The 18,619-nt window shown below is 34.5% G+C and overlaps 2 protein-coding genes and 1 long non-coding RNA gene across 6 annotated transcripts; 2 read left to right on the forward strand and 1 right to left on the reverse strand.

The window, feature by feature from the left end:
- Positions 1–13: 13 nt before the first annotated feature.
- On the forward strand, positions 14–17,023 carry LOC124415829. The gene is made up of 4 exons (XR_006930740.1): positions 14–23; positions 7,636–7,641; positions 12,146–12,149; positions 16,755–17,023. It is a non-coding gene; the product is annotated as an uncharacterized LOC124415829 (long non-coding RNA).
- Positions 1,800–5,226, reverse strand: LOC124415828. Of its 4 annotated transcripts, XM_046896483.1 has the most exons (5): positions 5,014–5,226; positions 4,795–4,909; positions 3,567–3,746; positions 2,743–2,918; positions 1,994–2,421 (listed from the first exon to the last, which is right to left on the reverse strand). In XM_046896483.1, the coding sequence occupies exons 2-5, from the start codon at positions 4,874–4,876 to the stop codon at positions 2,146–2,148; spliced, it is 714 nt and encodes a 237-aa protein (XP_046752439.1). In that variant the 5' UTR covers positions 4,877–4,909; positions 5,014–5,226; the 3' UTR covers positions 1,994–2,145. The 4 variants fall into 4 exon arrangements, with proteins under 4 accessions (XP_046752442.1, XP_046752439.1, XP_046752440.1 ...); XM_046896484.1 differs by lacking the exon at positions 4,795–4,909 and having other exon boundaries at positions 5,011–5,226; XM_046896482.1 differs by lacking the exon at positions 5,014–5,226 and having other exon boundaries at positions 4,795–4,991.
- On the forward strand, positions 8,059–11,486 carry LOC124415827 (delta-aminolevulinic acid dehydratase). The gene is made up of 5 exons (XM_046896481.1): positions 8,059–8,226; positions 9,058–9,205; positions 9,289–9,508; positions 10,000–10,232; positions 11,125–11,486. The coding sequence occupies exons 1-5, from the start codon at positions 8,105–8,107 to the stop codon at positions 11,410–11,412; spliced, it is 1,011 nt and encodes a 336-aa protein (XP_046752437.1). The 5' UTR covers positions 8,059–8,104; the 3' UTR covers positions 11,413–11,486.
- Positions 17,024–18,619: the final 1,596 nt, after the last annotated feature.

Raw genomic sequence — 18,619 nt, forward strand, 5'->3', positions numbered from 1 at the left:
ATATCACAGTCTGAAAATATTTCGTCTTCAGTTTGTAATTTGTTCACTTCTTCAGAAATCGTATCATTAACCACGTCGTCACGGTCAATATTGTTCTAAAATGTAAAACAACGGTTCAATCTTCATAAATATGTTACTTTCTATCATTTTGTCATTTTCGAAATACTATGTTGCACTCACATGATCTTTTTTCACTGGCCCGTCCAATATTGTGGGATTATTGATAGCAGCGTCATCCTCAGCTATCTTCTAAAAAAAAAAAAATTGATTTGATCATATTTTATCAATGATTTTGATAGGCTGCTGTATGACGTTCCATTCTACTATTTTCGTGAAAAGTTGAATAATGTTTCTCGGCGTACTATTTCGTCAGGATTTTGTAAAGCCGTCGAAGTTGTTGGTCTCTTTATGACAAAATCAGTTAGCCGACGTGTTTGCGAGAGAATTTCGGACTCCCGTTTTTGTTTTTCCTTAGCATTCTTACGTTTATCAGAGCCGGCTTGATAATGACGTGGGGTTTTATGACGATCAACTTGTCTGTTGTTCATTATAGAAAGTACCTTAAAAATAATTTATAAAAAATTATCGATTCATTGATATTTAATAGAGTTAAAATGTATATAGTATGTAGTATAAGTTTAAGTTCATCCATTGTATACTCTTGTATTTTTTGACGGAAAATGTTGAATTTTTAGTTATACTTACTTTCGGAATTCGATGTTCATCAGAATCAGAATCATAAACAAATACTATAATTGATTATAGTTCACGCCGAAATAAATTATTTGCCGTGATATATCTTAATTATTTTGCAACGAAACATTGTGTGAGGTTAGTATTCTGTCACACGAGTACGGAGACAATTTTTTTATTCGTGTAAGCATTTTATGTACGACTGCCGAATAATCTATAGAGATAAGCTAATTGAAACTGATTTGTCGGTTCAGATTTCAGGCCCTTGATATTAACTTTCTTGTTGATGAAAATGAAAAACCTAAAACATATTCTTCTTACAGATAAGTCAGATACATTTAATAGATATTAACATTCAAATACAGGTTCGATTTATAAGAATTGGTTACCCAACCTAAAGTTAATAGTTAAGGTTTAATCATAGCTATTCTTGCTATCCATCAACATATTCTATTCATACATTTATCATCTACCTATATTGAGTTTTAAACTGCAAACCAGTCTCAGGTTTCTAGATGGAGATAATTTTATGCATTCAAACCTACGAAATAAAATCTTATGTATGTTTTACTTACATTGCTATGCATTTATCTACCTTCAATTGAGATAACGTAAATCAAATTATGAAGAAATATGGAATCATATGGTATTGACAATGTTCACAATATTCCCATACAGGCAATTATCTTTATGCCAAACAAGTGGCCTCACAGCTAGTTTTTCCTCCAGCTGTACAGATTATAATCTCTTAGCACATGGTACGGGGCAAGTACCAGAAAATAGTCAAATAAGTATGCTGAATCTCGGATTTCAACACAGTGATTATAATCTCCGTTACTTTCGAATGATGCGTTTACCTTCAGTTGGCGGTTATCTTAGGGATAAGCAAGGACGAATCTACGAAGACAGACAAATTGGCATGAGCATACATGCGTAAAGAATCTGTTCTGAATTCGTATCTTTTCCATGCCACCTTGAGGTAGATACACTAGTGCATGATTTACATATTTTTAGCTAGCTACCAGTGATCGTTCAGACGGAACTACTTCTTCCAGACATATTGTCCTTTTTGCTGATTAAAAATTATATATATATATTATAAAATGCAGCACATTGTTTTATCATTTTCTCAAATGTACATTAGTTCCTTACAGGTTTGTACACAAAAAATTGTGACCCTAGATTCAACAATAACAGCAAACAGAAGGTCTAGATGGTGTGAAATGAGAAGTAATATTTTGTAAAACAATTTGGAACACAATACCATATTTTCAATCTACTTCGCTTGAGTCAAGTAATAGATACAAAATCAAATGTTATAAATAGCGTTATAAAGAGTCAAGTGGTTGTATAAATTTTATTCTCTAATAAGGAACGTAACAAAAGAGATATCGACTAAGTATAATCTCAGAGTTTTCACATTTCACATTTATTACAGACGATTATCACATTTTACTCAACTTTGGGCTTGACGTATCGTTGTCTGGCAACATGAGTTATCAAGCTTTTTGTCATGGCATTGTGATCTGCTTCACTTATTTTTCTCAGATTCATTCCAAAAATAAATAATCTGCCAAGTTCTATATCATCATTAGTGAGCTTACTAACATCCTTTTGATGTCTGATATCCATGGCACAACACCCGATGACATGTACATAGTCATATAACAAAACTTCATCATAACAGAATTCTTTGCCTCTTGCTTGAACCCACAAACTTTGAATATGCTGGAAGAAAAAAATTTTTAGCGAGAAATTTCATTTAAATTAGTTTCACTTCTCTTTCAATCAATTTCATTCATAGTGCCTCATAATGGTATAAAAACGTAGTTGTTACATTTTCAGCTTAATTTTAGTAGTAAATATTCTGGTGCTTTACAAAATCATTTCGAATAGTATGTAGTTTTCCTCTGCAAGCTTGGAAATAACGAAAATCTAAGTTATTGCTTGTGATAGACTAAACATTCATCGAAGAATAGTATCCTTATCACAAAAAATATTCGTTGAACACTGTATCAGATCATAAATTTCATAAATAATGCAACCTACAGTCTCATAAGAATATGGTGCACGAGGCGCAAGTCCAAATGGAGGTTTTAGCTCAAGTTTTTTCCCCCTGTTGACAGAAGACTCATCATCACTTGACTCTTGAGAATCTGTTGAATCATCTTCATTTAGTGGCTTCTTTGCACATAATACCGGAACTGCACCAGTGCTGTCATCCACTGCAATACATGCACATTAAATGATGTGTAAGAAGTAAAGCGTATGTTATGAAAATGGAAGAAAACAAGCATCTTTATTGAATTTTGGTTATTTTATTAGGGTTAGTATACTTAATCAATACTCTAACTACCCTGAAAAGAATAAGTTATCAAGGTCGCTGTTACAGAGTACGCACTGATTTTTTAATACAAAATATGAAACCTTTGCTATTATTTTTAAGTACATTTTCATCTATTTCACGTATTTTCAAAATCATTCTCCGTAATAAATATACTGTCTGGTAATTAACACATAGACGCACTCGTTGCTACGTACTTGAACAAAATGATTGATGGTCATCGTATCAAATAAATTAACACAATATTATTTCAATCTATATCAACATTGATTGCATTTTACATTACTGATTTTCATTGTACATTCCCATTTTTTTCCAGGTATTCGGAATTATACAATAACAAAATTATTAACAGGTGATTGCTATAACATAAATGGCTGATCATCAAGATGCAGACGGTTATCAAAAAATTTAATTTCTCTGAAGAAAATTCAGTTTATTTCACAATCAGTATAGCTTGGCTCTGTGGACATTTTGCATTGTTGTACAGGCTAAATCTTGTAATCAGTGTATAAATTAATGGATTTACCAGTATATGAGATGTATTTTTGCAGTTCTATCTTGTCCGTGACAATTCCAATAATTTCAATTTTATCTATCTTAACATCGGGCATATTTTTTGGGTGAAAATGTACATATTCTGACCCAATATAAGGTATCAGACGATATATTTCCGAAATTAGTAGAGGTAAGGATACATTTTCATTACCTGCAATAACATTAAAGGTGAACTTTTTTGTAATATATAAGAATTGTGATCTAGAAGAAATTTTCTTTTATAATGTCAGGTTTTCTTTCAAATATGTACCCTTAATTTCGATATGTAAACATTAATGTAATTTATATATATTTTTTATCTATAATGAAAACTAAAATAGTAATAAATTCTGTTTGAACATTACCATGTAGTTCCACAATATCCTAATGAATCATTGCATTTCCATTGCACGGTTATATCTAAATTTATGGAACCAACCAATGGCAATAGTGTTATACAAGAATCTACCAATAAGATTACCGTTTCAGGAGCCTTGAGTATTCAATGTTTGAAAACTACATACATGTTTCGTGTTGCGACGGCAATGCATTCTGAGATATTTAAATACTTCTATACTCTACCAAAAATGTTGGTAAAAAATGCATGGCGGTTGGTTTACTATAAAAAATGTGGGTTTCATTCTAGGAAAAAAACTATTAACTGAATTGCATTCGCACAGTAAAGGTGACTGAAAAAGGCCAAGTAGTAAAAAGTACAGAAATTTTTAAAATTTTAAACTCAACATTTGACACAATTACCTGCAATTTGCAGTTAATTGTGAAACGGGAAATGTAGAAAAAAAATGCTCTTGCCCTCTGATTCTCGGTGGGCTCAATTTCAGAGTGCTAAATATAAAAAAATCAACTCAACCTTGCAATGACGTTAAAGGTCAAATCCAAAGTCACAACTGGATAGCCAGGAAAAAATCCTACAACTTTAGTACCCAACGTTTTTTGTATGACTGGAAGTTTTCAAATTATTCAGATGTCCTGGAACTTGTAGGGCACCATGTACTGTATAACCAAACTATGGTTCACAAGTTCTGTTTCCACAGTGGAGCACAAGAAAAAGACTTTATTGTACTAAGATGTATCAGTACATAAATTATTCTTTGTACTCCGATTCGCTCTTTCTATACTGTCACAGAAACCATTACTTTTAATACAGAAGGCAGGCACGCGTAATCTGCATACTTGCGTTTCACAGTGTAAATTCTTACCAGCAAATTCATAGCCGGGCCATTCTTTGTCCGCGGATTGATATATTCGTAAAAAATCAGGATTGTGAAACCAATCAGTCATTCCGTAAGAGAAAGAAACTAACTCGACTGTCCGTAAGAAAAGAACAAGAATTTTGCCAACACTGTACTTGAAAACTTAAGATTAATTGTAAGCAACGCGTATTTCACCACAGTATTGCAAAGAAAGTTCTGTGCCAGGAGGATCAACGATTTCCCAAGTACATTCCTGACAGCTTGATATCAGCACATTCAGCATACATCACAGGTAATATATTAACATTGTATTAGGCGACTTAGATAGTCTGCAACGATCATGTGCACCGTCGACTGATCTCCGCAATTGAATTTTTCAGAGAAATCTAGCTTTATCCTTTTCAGAGCACGATGATGAAATGCAGAACTGACTTTACGACATTTACGATAAACGTACCCCGTGGATTTGTTACGGTTTTCTCACTTTTGAGGTTAAATATCTTTTGATCTGTTATGCATACAAGCTGAGTTGCCGGGCTACAGGTGTCATGGTTGCCAACGATCTAGTGATACGATTGAATTTCAAACAATCAAAGAATATAACCTAAGTATTTAAAAATAATTGACCTATGTAAAGTTGGTCGAGCAATTAGAGCTTTTTTAATTTCGACTATACAAATCGTTTGGTAGTCGATTGGTGGTGATTGGTAGCCTAATGAAGTTGTTTGGTAGTCATGGCAATAGTCGATTTGATATCAATTGAACAAATCTAGGCGTCAAGTTGATCGAATTTTTATTATTTTCGCTCCAATTGAATTCAAAAGTAGCTTAATCGACGCGCAATCGTTTAGCAGTAAAGATAAACTTCAGAAGAACGTTTGGTAGTCCGCCGAAAGCCCAAAAAACCAAACCGGAAATTCCCCAGATCTGCTCAATTTCTCCTGGAGCTTTGGAAGCTCTTGTAACATCCGACCCACGGTGTAAGAATAATAGGTGGTCCGGCTGGGGCTTGGTGGCTGTGATTATTTTAGCATAATTCAGTGCTTGGCCACCAGACGGATACGTGTCGCAAGGGTCAATTGTAAACAATTATGGCACACACAGTGTTCGAAAAAGAGGAGATGAGGGTGTCATGTATATTAAAATTTGAGCAAAAGTTGCAGTTGCCAACATAAAATAACAATAATATCAAATTATAAAATATATAAAACATGTAAAGTAATATAAAATAAATACGAGTAAACTTATGAGGTTGAAATTCATAACGTTGCCGCAACAGAATGATTGATAAAAGTTTGAAATTTTCAAACACGAAATTATACGATAAAATTTTCGAAGTTTAGTCAAACATTATGTGTCTCACTTATTTTGCAATAACAATATTTGAGTCACAAAATTGTGCCTTTTTTCAATATTCTATTGCAGCAACGTTACGAATTTCCTGTTAAAAACTACGTACTCATCAACCTTGATAATTTTCTCTTTTCACGGCTCTGCTTTAAAATATCCCGTGTATGAATTTTTGCCCATTGTCGCATTCTCATCGTTATAGATTAGTGCATGATATATGACACAATTTCATCCTTGTGTTGTTCGCAAGGAAATGAAAAGCTATAATTCTATATCATGTCAGACACAGTCGATTCATATACAGATCGATTTTCAGATTCTATGTGCTTACAAAAGTATTTCTCGATCGCTGATAGAAGAGAAAACAGAAAAATATTGCTATGAATTAAACCACCTCGGGTTTTCATATTAATTAATTCTGCTTCGCTGAGAGTATCATTATCTTTAACAGACTGAAAAGCTTTCTGACATACTCGACACTTATTTTGTTTTCTTAATTTGCGACACAAAAATCCGGTTACATAATATATTATGCAATTGACAACCGAAGCCGACGCATAATCATGGTCAAATCTGACAACATCTTCGCATTCCCATTCTGTTGTTTGGATAATGGAGTCTAACTTTGTCTTGAATTCTTGCAAATGTTTTGAAATGTGTGTAGTATCCTTTTTGAAAATCATTGGGTAATCTGCCAATGAAACTAAAGGCTTGTGCATATCTTCTTGTACTGTACAATTTCCAAATTTCGGGGGTTTCAACAGTTGATATATTGATATTAATTTATAAAGTTGCAAAAATGAGGGAAGCGTAGGGTGGTCATTGGCAGCTCCTGCTTGCCGGATAATCCCAAAAAATTGCTGCAATATAGATTAGATACTATTTTCTAATGAGGCTGAAGTTAGTAACGTGAACGGAACGAAACATCAGGGAAAAAATCACTTTTTTACAATTTTAGTATGACTTGTAAGGAGTCGGTATTCCAAAAACCTTTTTCAAAACTACACCAATACGAGCAATTGAGTCTTTCCATTTATTATACAAATAAATTTCTTTCGGAACGTTGAAAAAAGATATGTTCTTCCCATACGCGTCTGAAGCACGTTGATGACAGACACAACAAGTCTTGACCATATTTAAATGTATTCTTATCTAAATAAATAATAAACAAATATTATATCGTTGAACACCGTTATCGTTGATTATATTCACGATTTATATTTTAATGGTTATACCTCCTCTGTTGTGATTGAAACTTAGAGCATGAAACCTAACGTGCCGCCATTATTGTTTACAATTGGCCCTTGCGACATGTATCCGCCTGGTGGCCGAGCACTGAATTATGCTAAAATAATCACAAGCCTTAGCATTGCGGGGATAGGGCAGCCGGACCACCTATTATTCTTACACCGTGATCCGACCGGAACGTCCGTATGTTTTATTGCTTATAACTATTCCTTAACATTAGTACCGACTAACCAAAACTCTAAATGTGAGAACTCTGTAAGGAGGTCATTCAAGGAAACTGCCTTACCATCTGAAAGTCCCTAGATAAGGTGTAACAACAATTATCATTAATCAAGAGTCCAGAAACCGTATTACAGGATCCTCACATTACAGAAGACTATGTTATTATTATCTTATTATTACAATTCACTAATACCATTATATCCAAATACTATACAATACCTAGTTGCAAACACGGAGTTTAGAGCTTAGAGCATATACAGCCTAGAATAGAAATAGTGGGGCGGTCGGATGTTACAATTTGTTGGATCTTTGTTATATCAGCGCTGTTCAGCGTCAGCCTGCGCAAGCCGTATTGTACGGATTTTTGATGCCGGATCAAACTTACAAAGGTCGGACTCCTTTACTCTAGTCTCCATGGTTTCGACCTCGCGTGGCTAATGCTGGTCATATTCAGCCCAACAATCATTGAAAACATATTTGATTAAAAACCTAACAAATGGCAACCGTCGAAGCTAAACACAGTCTGCATAGTGGAATATTTCACCCTTTATTGCGACAATGGCAATCACCGAACGTCGAAATTACAGCGAAGAATCTGATGTATCCGATATTTATATTGTGAGTAAAATTTCAAGTTTGATTAATCCACTAACAATTACATGTTTGCTCGTGCGTGTTTTTTCGAAAACGCCAATGGGCTTTAATTTCATAATTGTAATTGACTTGAAATGTGTCACGTTTAAGGGAGTGCTCTAGTCGATTTTAATGTATTCGTGTATATTGCGAATTATCCGGGTCCACGTATCTAAACGCGTAAAAGGGCATAACAGCCCCATTATATATGGAATTTTGAACAAAACTACTCCAACACATTTACATTTAATTTAATTTTTATAAATTCGCGATAATAGATTCATAGAAATTATGCCATTTCTTTATTTTATCATTAAATGAAAGTGTATTGGGCTGGTTTTATTCAGAATTGTATGTAGATTGGGACTGTCATGCCCTTTCCTGCGTTTGAGATACATGGATTTGGCTAGTTCGTGATATACACGACAACATCGAAATGGACTATGGCCCCTGCCTGAAAGAGCACAAGCAAACTTACAAATATTCACAACAACAAGAAAATACATGTTCAGCATTGTACAAAACTAATTAAACGAAACATCATGTAGAGTAGCATCTACAGTACACAAAAAATTACCAAAATATTACCAAGAATATAGTTAAATAATACCAATCAAATATTAATGTTTTGTAGAACAGTTTTAGTTATCTAAACAATGAGACCACTTGATTTGAAATCTTGAATAAAAATTTTACACTGACAATAAGTTGAATATTTTTCCATTGCTAAGACAAAAATACCTCGATATTTTCCCAAACAACTCAAGCACCACCAAGCTAAACACCAACTTATCTATTTTTCACTACCTGTTTTAGAGATGAACCCAATGCTAAGGACCATATTCCAAGTATGCCTGGAGTATATCGGTATGGAATAAATGTTTTAAAAGAAATATTGGAGCCATTGATAGCAAAGGAGCTGCAATCAGTTTTGTTGTTCGGTGTTCCAAGTCACTTGACCAAGGTTATAGGATCCGATATGATATGATTCTGGTAGAGATTATAATAAGCATCTGTTCATCCTCATTTGACAATTTCTACTTATAGGACAAAACAGGTTCCAATGCAGATAGCAGTGAAAATCCAGTAATGCAAGCAATACCGTTACTTCGAAAGTGGTTTCCTAATCTGTTAATCGCTTGCGATGTTTGCTTATGTGCTTATACTGAACATGGGCATTGCGGAATACTACACACTGACGGTGGCATCAATAACGAAGCTAGCATCCAACGTATTAGCGAGATTGCTGTCAAATATGGTCAAGCTGGTGAGAATTGAGATGTTCAACATAGTGAGCTTGATTATGAGTTAATAGTGTAACATGCTGGGAACTGGAATTAAAATTTGAAAGCTATACGTACAAAATTTTTTGAAAGTTGAGATTCGATAATCACAATTACCTAAATGGTTCTTTGTTATACTCGAACCACTACTCCTGACTTCTGGCAGGTAATTTTCATAGTTTCCTGGGATTGACGAAATCTTAAAATATTTAGTAATCAAACACTAATTTAGAAATTTAAATGTTTATCAAGCAGCAAGTCATTTTCATATGAACGATAATTCATGATTATGGCACTAATAAAATACGTCAAAAGATCATAAAATTACAATTGAAAGTACAAAATAATGATTTGATTTCATGACAAGATGGCAAACATCAGAAGAAAAATAAATTTCGTAAGCGTGATAAGCCTCGAGTCAATTCTCATTAAGAATTTATATTAATACTTGATCAATTCTCAAAACTGGTTACAGGAGCACACGTCGTGGCACCTTCAGACATGATGGATGGTCGAATCGGAGCAATAAAGAAAGCTTTAGCCGCTGCTGATTTGCCAAATAAAGTTACAGTTTTATCCTACGCTGTCAAATTTGCATCAGGTTTTTACGGGCCCTTCAGAGATGCCTCAAAGTCTGCTCCGCAATTTGGAGACAGAAAATGCTACCAGCTACCGCCAGGTAGTAATGGGCTTGCAGCAAGAGCGGCTGTAAGATGAATATTTATTATTTGTACTGTATACATCCTTCAAGGTTATTCTGTATCAACTAAGTACAGCAATGAACATGACCTTCTTCTCTGATAATGTAAACCCTAAGAAAACTCCCAAAAAAGAAAAACCATTTTTTTTAGCTATCCATTTTTGGTCTATGAATTTTTAAACTTATCTGAAAAAAGGCTCTTGATTCTAAAAAATGAAAAATGTAAATATTTTATTCGCAATTTGAAAACTCACATGAAATTGTTGGGTAAAAGAATCATTTTTTCTTTTACTTCATTACATTTTTGAAATCATGCAAATGTTTTACATGAAAGAGCCCAGAATCTATTATCGCTACAGTAATAGCATGCTATTTAGATGTCGCCAGGTTGCATGGGTGTTTTACTCTTGGTGCTTTCGGTAATATGGCAGGTAACTAATGACGAGTACTTGACATCAAAGTAACATTTGTAAATATGTATTTCTTAAGCCATTTTTAAGGATTAGACAATGGAAACAATGTACTTCCAATATGACAATTCTGGGAAAATTTTTAAATTGAATTAGAATATTGCCAACTTTGGTTTTTGAACATTGATTGGGCCATTTCTTGAGGTGAGTTTCAGAATTTATAGGTTGAAAACTGGTGATCGAAAAAAAAATTGAACATTTTATAGAGGGTTTTCAGGAATCCTATTATAAGAAAAATCATTGGTAATAATAAGGGTAAGTTGCAGTCATGTCAATCATTCACTAATCGAACATGGAATACCTCTTGTAAAGATGCCTTTTGTTTCTTTCGCTCGTACTCATTGATCAACCTGACAAATGATCAAAGTATACATAAATCAAACATGGTACCATTTTCACAATGGTTAAAATTGAATTATATTTTTCACAGGCTAGAGATGTAGCAGAAGGTGCTGACATGCTCATGGTGAAGCCAGGTTTAGCATACTTGGATATAGTTCGGAAAATTAAAGATGCCCATCCTGAGTACCCACTTTTTGTTTACCAAGTGTCTGGTGAATATGCAATGCTTTACCATGGAGCTCAGAATGGAGCACTTGATTTAGAAAGTGTACTATATGAAGTATTGACAGCGATGCGAAGAGCCGGTGCTGATTGTATTATCACTTACTTTGTGCCGCTAATTTTGGATATGTTAAAACCAAAAAGCAAATATTAGTTCCTGTTAGTGAAATTCTGTATATTTATACAATGGGCTAGTAATTTTCTCGGGATTGATTCAATACCAAAATATGAAGGGTTAAAAAAATTACTCAACATATATATATATATAATAATAGTAATATAAGTAATAGCTGCAGCAAGGTTGTGTTTCTAAGCCGGTAGCATCGACTGAGTATTGCTTTAGAGCTCCAGCCATGCGTACTCTTTTGGTACAAGTAAAAGGGTGCTGCAGGCACGGAAGTAATGGTAATGCTTGTCGTTTACTGACTGATCGTATATGGGATTACCACTGATGGAAGATATGCAGAGACTAAGAATAGGATAACAAGAATAACCGAAAATACTACAATCGGTTTTTGTTTTTTACTCCCATAAACGATGCAATACAATATTAATTTATGGAATTAAAATATGAATTATTATCATTGTCTTACTTACTAAGTACCTATTTGATGTAATTAATGAAATATAAAGGAATGTTTTTACCTGAAATGAAAAATATTTTGAATGAAACTAAATTATTAGAAAACTTTTCTGTCATTAATACTATACCTACTGAATTTTACGAAGTTTTCATTTCAATACGGAATAATCTATTAATTTCTGCCAATTTAATCGAGTCATGTTCGATTATTTTTTTGGACTTTTAATCGATGCATCAATTATCATTCTTTCATATACATATAGTATATACATTGCGACCCGTCAATCGATGCACGCCTACTGAGGATCGTGTCAGCAGCAAGGATGAGGACAAATGAGGCTTACGATACGTCACGAAATTAAGGAATGGTTGAATCGGTGAATCAGGCTGCAAAGTAATAATTCTCCGAAATGGACGGGAGGAAAATTTGTTGGGCGCCAGGTACGCTGTACCACGATAATCTGAAAGATAAAAGGGAAAAAGGGAACTCGGTAGCTCAGTAATTGGTGGAGGGGAGTGGCCGGATAGTGAACGGACAACACACTTTTCTATTATAAAAATTGCCCAAGAGTAAAGGTAACGAAATGTTAGTTTATTAACAGGGACGGAAGTAGGTATCAAAGTTACCTAGATCGTATAGCCAGCGTTGCCAACTCCTCTAGAGTAAATTATCGACGCAGGGCCGTGAAATTATGGTACTTTTATGGTACAGTCATCAAACGAAATTATTGATTCAGGACCGTAAATTATGGTACTTTAAAGCCCTGTATCCGCGATCAAAGCTTTTCAATCAGGTAAATAGAAAGAAAAAAATACTCAGAGTTGACTCATAGATGAGACTTGGATTGAAAGGTTGGATCAAACATTTTGATGAATTTATTTTACATGTCCAGAAAAATTGAGAATATGATAATATTATCTGATATGTAGATCATAAATTAACTGAGGTTATATGACCGTGTATCAAGGTTTCGCGAAAAAGCAAGTGTAGCGCAGAGGACGAGGTTTTCAACTGCGACACAATGCGACACAGTGTCAATATTTCTGGTGTATTCCTTCGCCCGGATTGGCCGCTTACGCCAGAAAGTTGACACTGCGTTAGATTGTGTCCGTATGTGAAAACTCCCAAATAACTGATAAAAAGTGTTGCGCAGGTCCCTGTTAGGGGTCGAGCTAGCCAGGCTGAAAAAAATAACTAGGAGCAAGTACCAGATATGCAAAATTATGGTACAAAATTATGGAATTTACTTCGGTATTCAGAATTATGGTATATTTTTTGAGTATGATACGCGTGGTATGGTACATGGTACAGATGATTGAATTATGGTACGATTCCATAATTATGGTACGAGTTGGCAACGCTGTCGTACACAGTCCTTGAGGAAGAGTGGTGACAAAAAAAAAAGGATAATTTAAAAGACTCGATACAGGAAACGGAAATAATAACGTAACGAAAATAAAACAATCTTCTCTGATCGAAATACACGGACGATAAAAAGAAACTCGTAACAAAACAAAGATAGTAACTTAAATGACTATAAACAATCTTCCATGAGCGAGATACAAGTAATCTTAAACTTAATACGACGCGAGAATAATAACGATCAAAGAGTATAGGATAGAGTGGAAGGTACCCGTATCGCCCTATTACAGCGCCCCTAGCAGCTCTGAGGAAAAGTATAACGTGTATGTGTAGCGTCAGTGAACATGCGATGTAGTATTGTTTGTTGGTGTGATGACGCGGTCGCCATATTCTTTGAGTAAGAATCAGTGATAAGAATACATGGTAAGAGTTGAGTAACAAACGAACTTTTTCCAAAGATGCCAATTTCTTGTGACATCAAATTATGTGACAATAACAAATATGTAAAAAATCAAAGCATAAATAACGGGAAACAAGTTGTTACGTGCCAGCCGGTATCCACGGGGGCACCCTCTCTGTATCCTACATTACCGATGTGCAGTTACCATAGGAGAACTTTAGGAGCTCTTACCCGTAGTTCTTAAACTAATACCGACATGCACAATTATAATCATAACGTGCAATATTCTTATATCGACAGTTCTCTACGCTATATTAACCGTTATTTCATCAGCTAAACTTATATACATATATGGTACTTATATTTTTTCTCACATTTGACCGTTATATTTTTCAACACTAGCTTTTAAATAAATCCCTTAATTTACGATCGCAGCTGCAGTGCTTCAAAGTAATAAACACTTGCAATAATTCAGGGCAATAAACACTTGCAATAACTCAGAGTAATAAACACCTGCGATAATTCAAGTCAATAATCACTTGCAATTATCACTCAATAAAGATAGTCGAGTAGACTAAACAGAGGAAACGTGGGAAGAGAAGTCATGAATAGCTCTCAGATAAAGAAGCCTTATTCTCAGAATTAGGAATAGCGCCCTTATTTAATGATCACGCGGCCAATTAGCGTATCGCCGCTTGCTTTCTAAACCAACCACCTCACGCTAATTCCCCGCCAAGATCCTACGCACTAATCAGAAACCTTACCCCCATACTAATTAATATCCTCATCCAATCATCCTAGACCCGCGAGAAACTGTAACCCTTTCGAACTCCTCCTATTTTTTCCACCTCTTTTCTCAACCTTAATTCAAATCAGGGAGAACAGTTTTAGATATCAGAGAGATCAGAGCAGAATAAATCCAGACATCAGAGAGAACAGTTTTAGACGCCATAGAAAACAGAACAACTTTAGAACAGAGTTTAATCCACAAATCATAGAAAAGTTTAGACTCAGTGAATAAAGTCAAACTCAGAACCTCGAAGATTTAATAACAGTTGCGATTGTAATAAGCAAAACAGCAGTTTATAAACCATTGTAAATTCGACAATTGAGAATGTAAAGAACATTGTTGATTATTAATAAATGTTTATTCTAAATTAAAGTGTTGTGTAAAGAGAATTATTTCAATCACGCATAGTGATGGTTGGCACGAGCCTAATTACCTTACAAACTCTCAGAATTAATTGAGCCGAACGAGAAGAGCTGAGGAGCTGATCAGCAGATTTTCGAACATCAACTACGTAAGTCAAGAGATTAACCAAATCACGCAGTGAATCATAATCAACTCGTGGCGTTCCTCTCAGAACGTAACAAAGTGACGGTTTTCTCGTTACCAAATAAACAGCAACTGTAAGTAAATATGAATATATAACCTCACTTTCGCGGGAATGTTGTGGCTCACGTATCTTCATTTGTTGTGAAAATAAATGTAATGATTTTCGTGTATGGTTGTTTTGGTAGAAACTAATAAAAAATACTAGAGGTTTTTTAGTTGATACAATATTTTATGTAACCATTCTTTATGATACAGTATTATGTACGGATATATATTTTTATTAAGATTTGACATTACTGTTTACGTTTTTTAAATATAAGTACTTTTTTGATGTTATATATTGAAGATTGCCTATTTAAATATATAATTTCGATACAATGTGTTTGATTTGTTGCCATTTATTTCATTATTTTGTCTTATACTAAATTCACATACATTCATAGACGGAATGTGTATGTACGATGCTTACGTTATGTTCTGTATCCATGCAAACATATTTATAGGCTGCCAGATATGGAGAAAAATATGAGATCGTTCTGTAATAACAGCGTCGACTGGAGAATTCATTGCAAAAAATTTATTATCAGAAGTTTTAAGAATTCTTCACTGTATTCCCTGGTTTAAAGGGAGCGCCAAAATCGTAGTGGGGGTACTTTACTTTTCCTCAGAGCTACCAGAGCGTGCTGAAAATCGAGGTACGCTTTTATACATTGGCTCTTTTATGGGACCTTCCACTCTATCCACGGTGTAAGAATAATAGGTGGTCCGGCTGCCCTATCCCCGCAATGCTAAGGCTTGTGATTATTTTAGCATAATTCAGTGCTCGGCCACCAGGCGGATACATGTCGCAAGGGCCAATTGTAAACAATAATGGCGGCACGTTAGGTTTCATGCTCTAAGTTTCAATCACAACAGAGGAGGTATAACCATTGAAATATAAATCGTGAATATAATCAACGATAACGGTGTTCAACGATATAATATTTATTTATTATTTATTTAGATAAGAATACATTTAAATATGGTCAAGACTTGTTGTGTCTGTCATCAACGTGCTTCAGACGCGTATGGGAAGAACATATCTTTTTTCAACGTTCCGAAAGAAATTTATTTGTATAATAAATGGAAAGACTCAATTGCTCGTATTGGTGTAGTTTTGAAAAAGGTTTTTGGAATACCGACTCCTTACAAGTCATACTAAAATTGTAAAAAAGTGATTTTTTCCCTGATGTTTCGTTCCGTTCACGTTACTAACTTCAGCCTCATTAGAAAATAGTATCTAATCTATATTGCAGCAATTTTTTGGGATTATCCGGCAAGCAGGAGCTGCCAATGACCACCCTACGCTTCCCTCATTTTTGCAACTTTATAAATTAATATCAATATATCAACTGTTGAAACCCCCGAAATTTGGAAATTGTACAGTACAAGAAGATATGCACAAGCCTTTAGTTTCATTGGCAGATTACCCAATGATTTTCAAAAAGGATACTACACACATTTCAAAACATTTGCAAGAATTCAAGACAAAGTTAGACTCCATTATCCAAACAACAGAATGGGAATGCGAAGATGTTGTCAGATTTGACCATGATTATGCGTCGGCTTCGGTTGTCAATTGCATAATATATTATGTAACCGGATTTTTGTGTCGCAAATTAAGAAAACAAAATAAGTGTCGAGTATGTCAGAAAGCTTTTCAGTCTGTTAAAGATAATGATACTCTCAGCGAAGCAGAATTAATTAATATGAAAACCCGAGGTGGTTTAATTCATAGCAATATTTTTCTGTTTTCTCTTCTATCAGCGATCGAGAAATACTTTTGTAAGCACATAGAATCTGAAAATCGATCTGTATATGAATCGACTGTGTCTGACATGATATAGAATTATAGCTTTTCATTTCCTTGCGAACAACACAAGGATGAAATTGTGTCATATATCATGCACTAATCTATAACGATGAGAATGCGACAATGGGCAAAAATTCATACACGGGATATTTTAAAGCAGAGCCGTGAAAAGAGAAAATTATCAAGGTTGATGAGTACGTAGTTTTTAACAGGAAATTCGTAACGTTGCTGCAATAGAATATTGAAAAAAGGCACAATTTTGTGACTCAAATATTGTTATTGCAAAATAAGTGAGACACATAATGTTTGACTAAACTTCGAAAATTTTATCGTATAATTTCGTGTTTGAAAATTTCAAACTTTTATCAATCATTCTGTTGCGGCAACGTTATGAATTTCAACCTCATAAGTTTACTCGTATTTATTTTATATTACTTTACATGTTTTATATATTTTATAATTTGATATTATTGTTATTTTATGTTGGCAACTGCAACTTTTGCTCAAATTTTAATATACATGACACCCTCATCTCCTCTTTTTCGAACACTGTGTGTGCCATAATTGTTTACAATTGACCCTTGCGACACGTATCCGTCTGGTGGCCAAGCACTGAATTATGCTAAAATAATCACAGCCACCAAGCCCCAGCCGGACCACCTATTATTCTTACACCGTGGCCACAGCCATTTTGTCAGCCATTCTGCTCCTAGAATAGAAATTTATAGAAGCGTATCTGCCGTGGTTTGAGGTGGGACGGAGTTCGGTTGCAGTCAGCGCCATTTGCCTTGCCGTGGTTGTGTGCAGTATTAAAAGACAACGAGGATTCAATGGCGGGAGATTCGAATTCAGAATAAAGGTATTGGTTCAGTTATTTCCGACGGATGGGTATAGGTAAAATATTAAAAACTTCAACAGGCTGATTAATTATCATTACGTAGTTATTTATATTCTTTATAATCTACAATACAATTACTGATATCTACATTATGAACTACGTAATCAACTAGATGTTGGTAAAATATGAAATACAGTAACAGAAATACAAATATTTTTGACCTCATCTATACATTAAATGACGAACCAAGTAACTAACCAATTAGACTAAACTAAACTAAAGCGTAGTAAACATATTACATTGCAAGGAATAGGTAGCCTGAGGCGCTTGTATAATTTGACGGATACTAAAGTGTAGCTATGATTATGTAATTAGATGGCTTGAATTCATACATATGGATTATATATAATCTATCATTACTTAATTGCATTACTATTAACAGGTATCTTAGTTATTATTTTCGTTTCTTAGTTTTCAAGTACAAGTTGTGCACTCGTTTCTTCAGTTTCTTACTGTTGGGGATTTTGTCTTCGGGTTTGAAATGTGCCCCGCACATTGTATATACTTTGTATATATGGTCATCGCTGATTTCGTTGAATCTCGGATGTTGTGCTCGTTGTTTCCAAATTTGAAACACATTTTTTTCGTTTTTCGGAAATCTGTGCCGGATAGATGTTTTATCACAACAGTTTAGCACACAGCACTTTGCAACTCGAGACATTTTTGATCTAACACTCTTCGTCAACAAACATTTCAAATAATACGGCAATGCGACAAGCAACAGGTGATTCCAAGGTGATTGTCGAAAGCAGCACGAATCTTACTCAGGAAATTTTTAAATTGAATCTTGAATAAAAGTGTACGTGGCTAACTCAGTCACTGGTCATGCAAATCGCTGATAATTTTTATAATAAAGAATAATGAAGTGAATAAAATCACGTCAAAACAAACATGGCCGATCGGAGCTACCGCTTGTTGAATATTCACTG

The sequence above is a fragment of the Diprion similis genome, chromosome 2 (genome assembly GCF_021155765.1).
Source record: "Diprion similis isolate iyDipSimi1 chromosome 2, iyDipSimi1.1, whole genome shotgun sequence".
Classification (NCBI taxonomy): Eukaryota; Metazoa; Arthropoda; class Insecta; order Hymenoptera; family Diprionidae; genus Diprion; species Diprion similis.

Excerpts from the sequence above, each read along its gene's own strand:
- LOC124415828 (XM_046896483.1), bottom strand. The coding sequence starts at position 4,876 with ATGACTGATTGGTTTCACAATCCTGATTTTTTACGAATATATCAATCC. Across the intron at positions 2,919-3,566 it reads AAAATACATCTCATATACTG|TGGATGACAGCACTGGTGCA; the intron begins GTAAATCCATTA and ends CATGTATTGCAG. Across the intron at positions 2,422-2,742 it reads CACCATATTCTTATGAGACT|CATATTCAAAGTTTGTGGGT; the intron begins GTAGGTTGCATT and ends TTTTTCTTCCAG.
- LOC124415827 (XM_046896481.1), top strand. The coding sequence starts at position 8,105 with ATGGCAACCGTCGAAGCTAAACACAGTCTGCATAGTGGAATATTTCAC. Across the intron at positions 9,206-9,288 it reads TTCCAAGTCACTTGACCAAG|GACAAAACAGGTTCCAATGC; the intron begins GTTATAGGATCC and ends TTCTACTTATAG. Across the intron at positions 10,233-11,124 it reads GGCTTGCAGCAAGAGCGGCT|GCTAGAGATGTAGCAGAAGG; the intron begins GTAAGATGAATA and ends TATTTTTCACAG.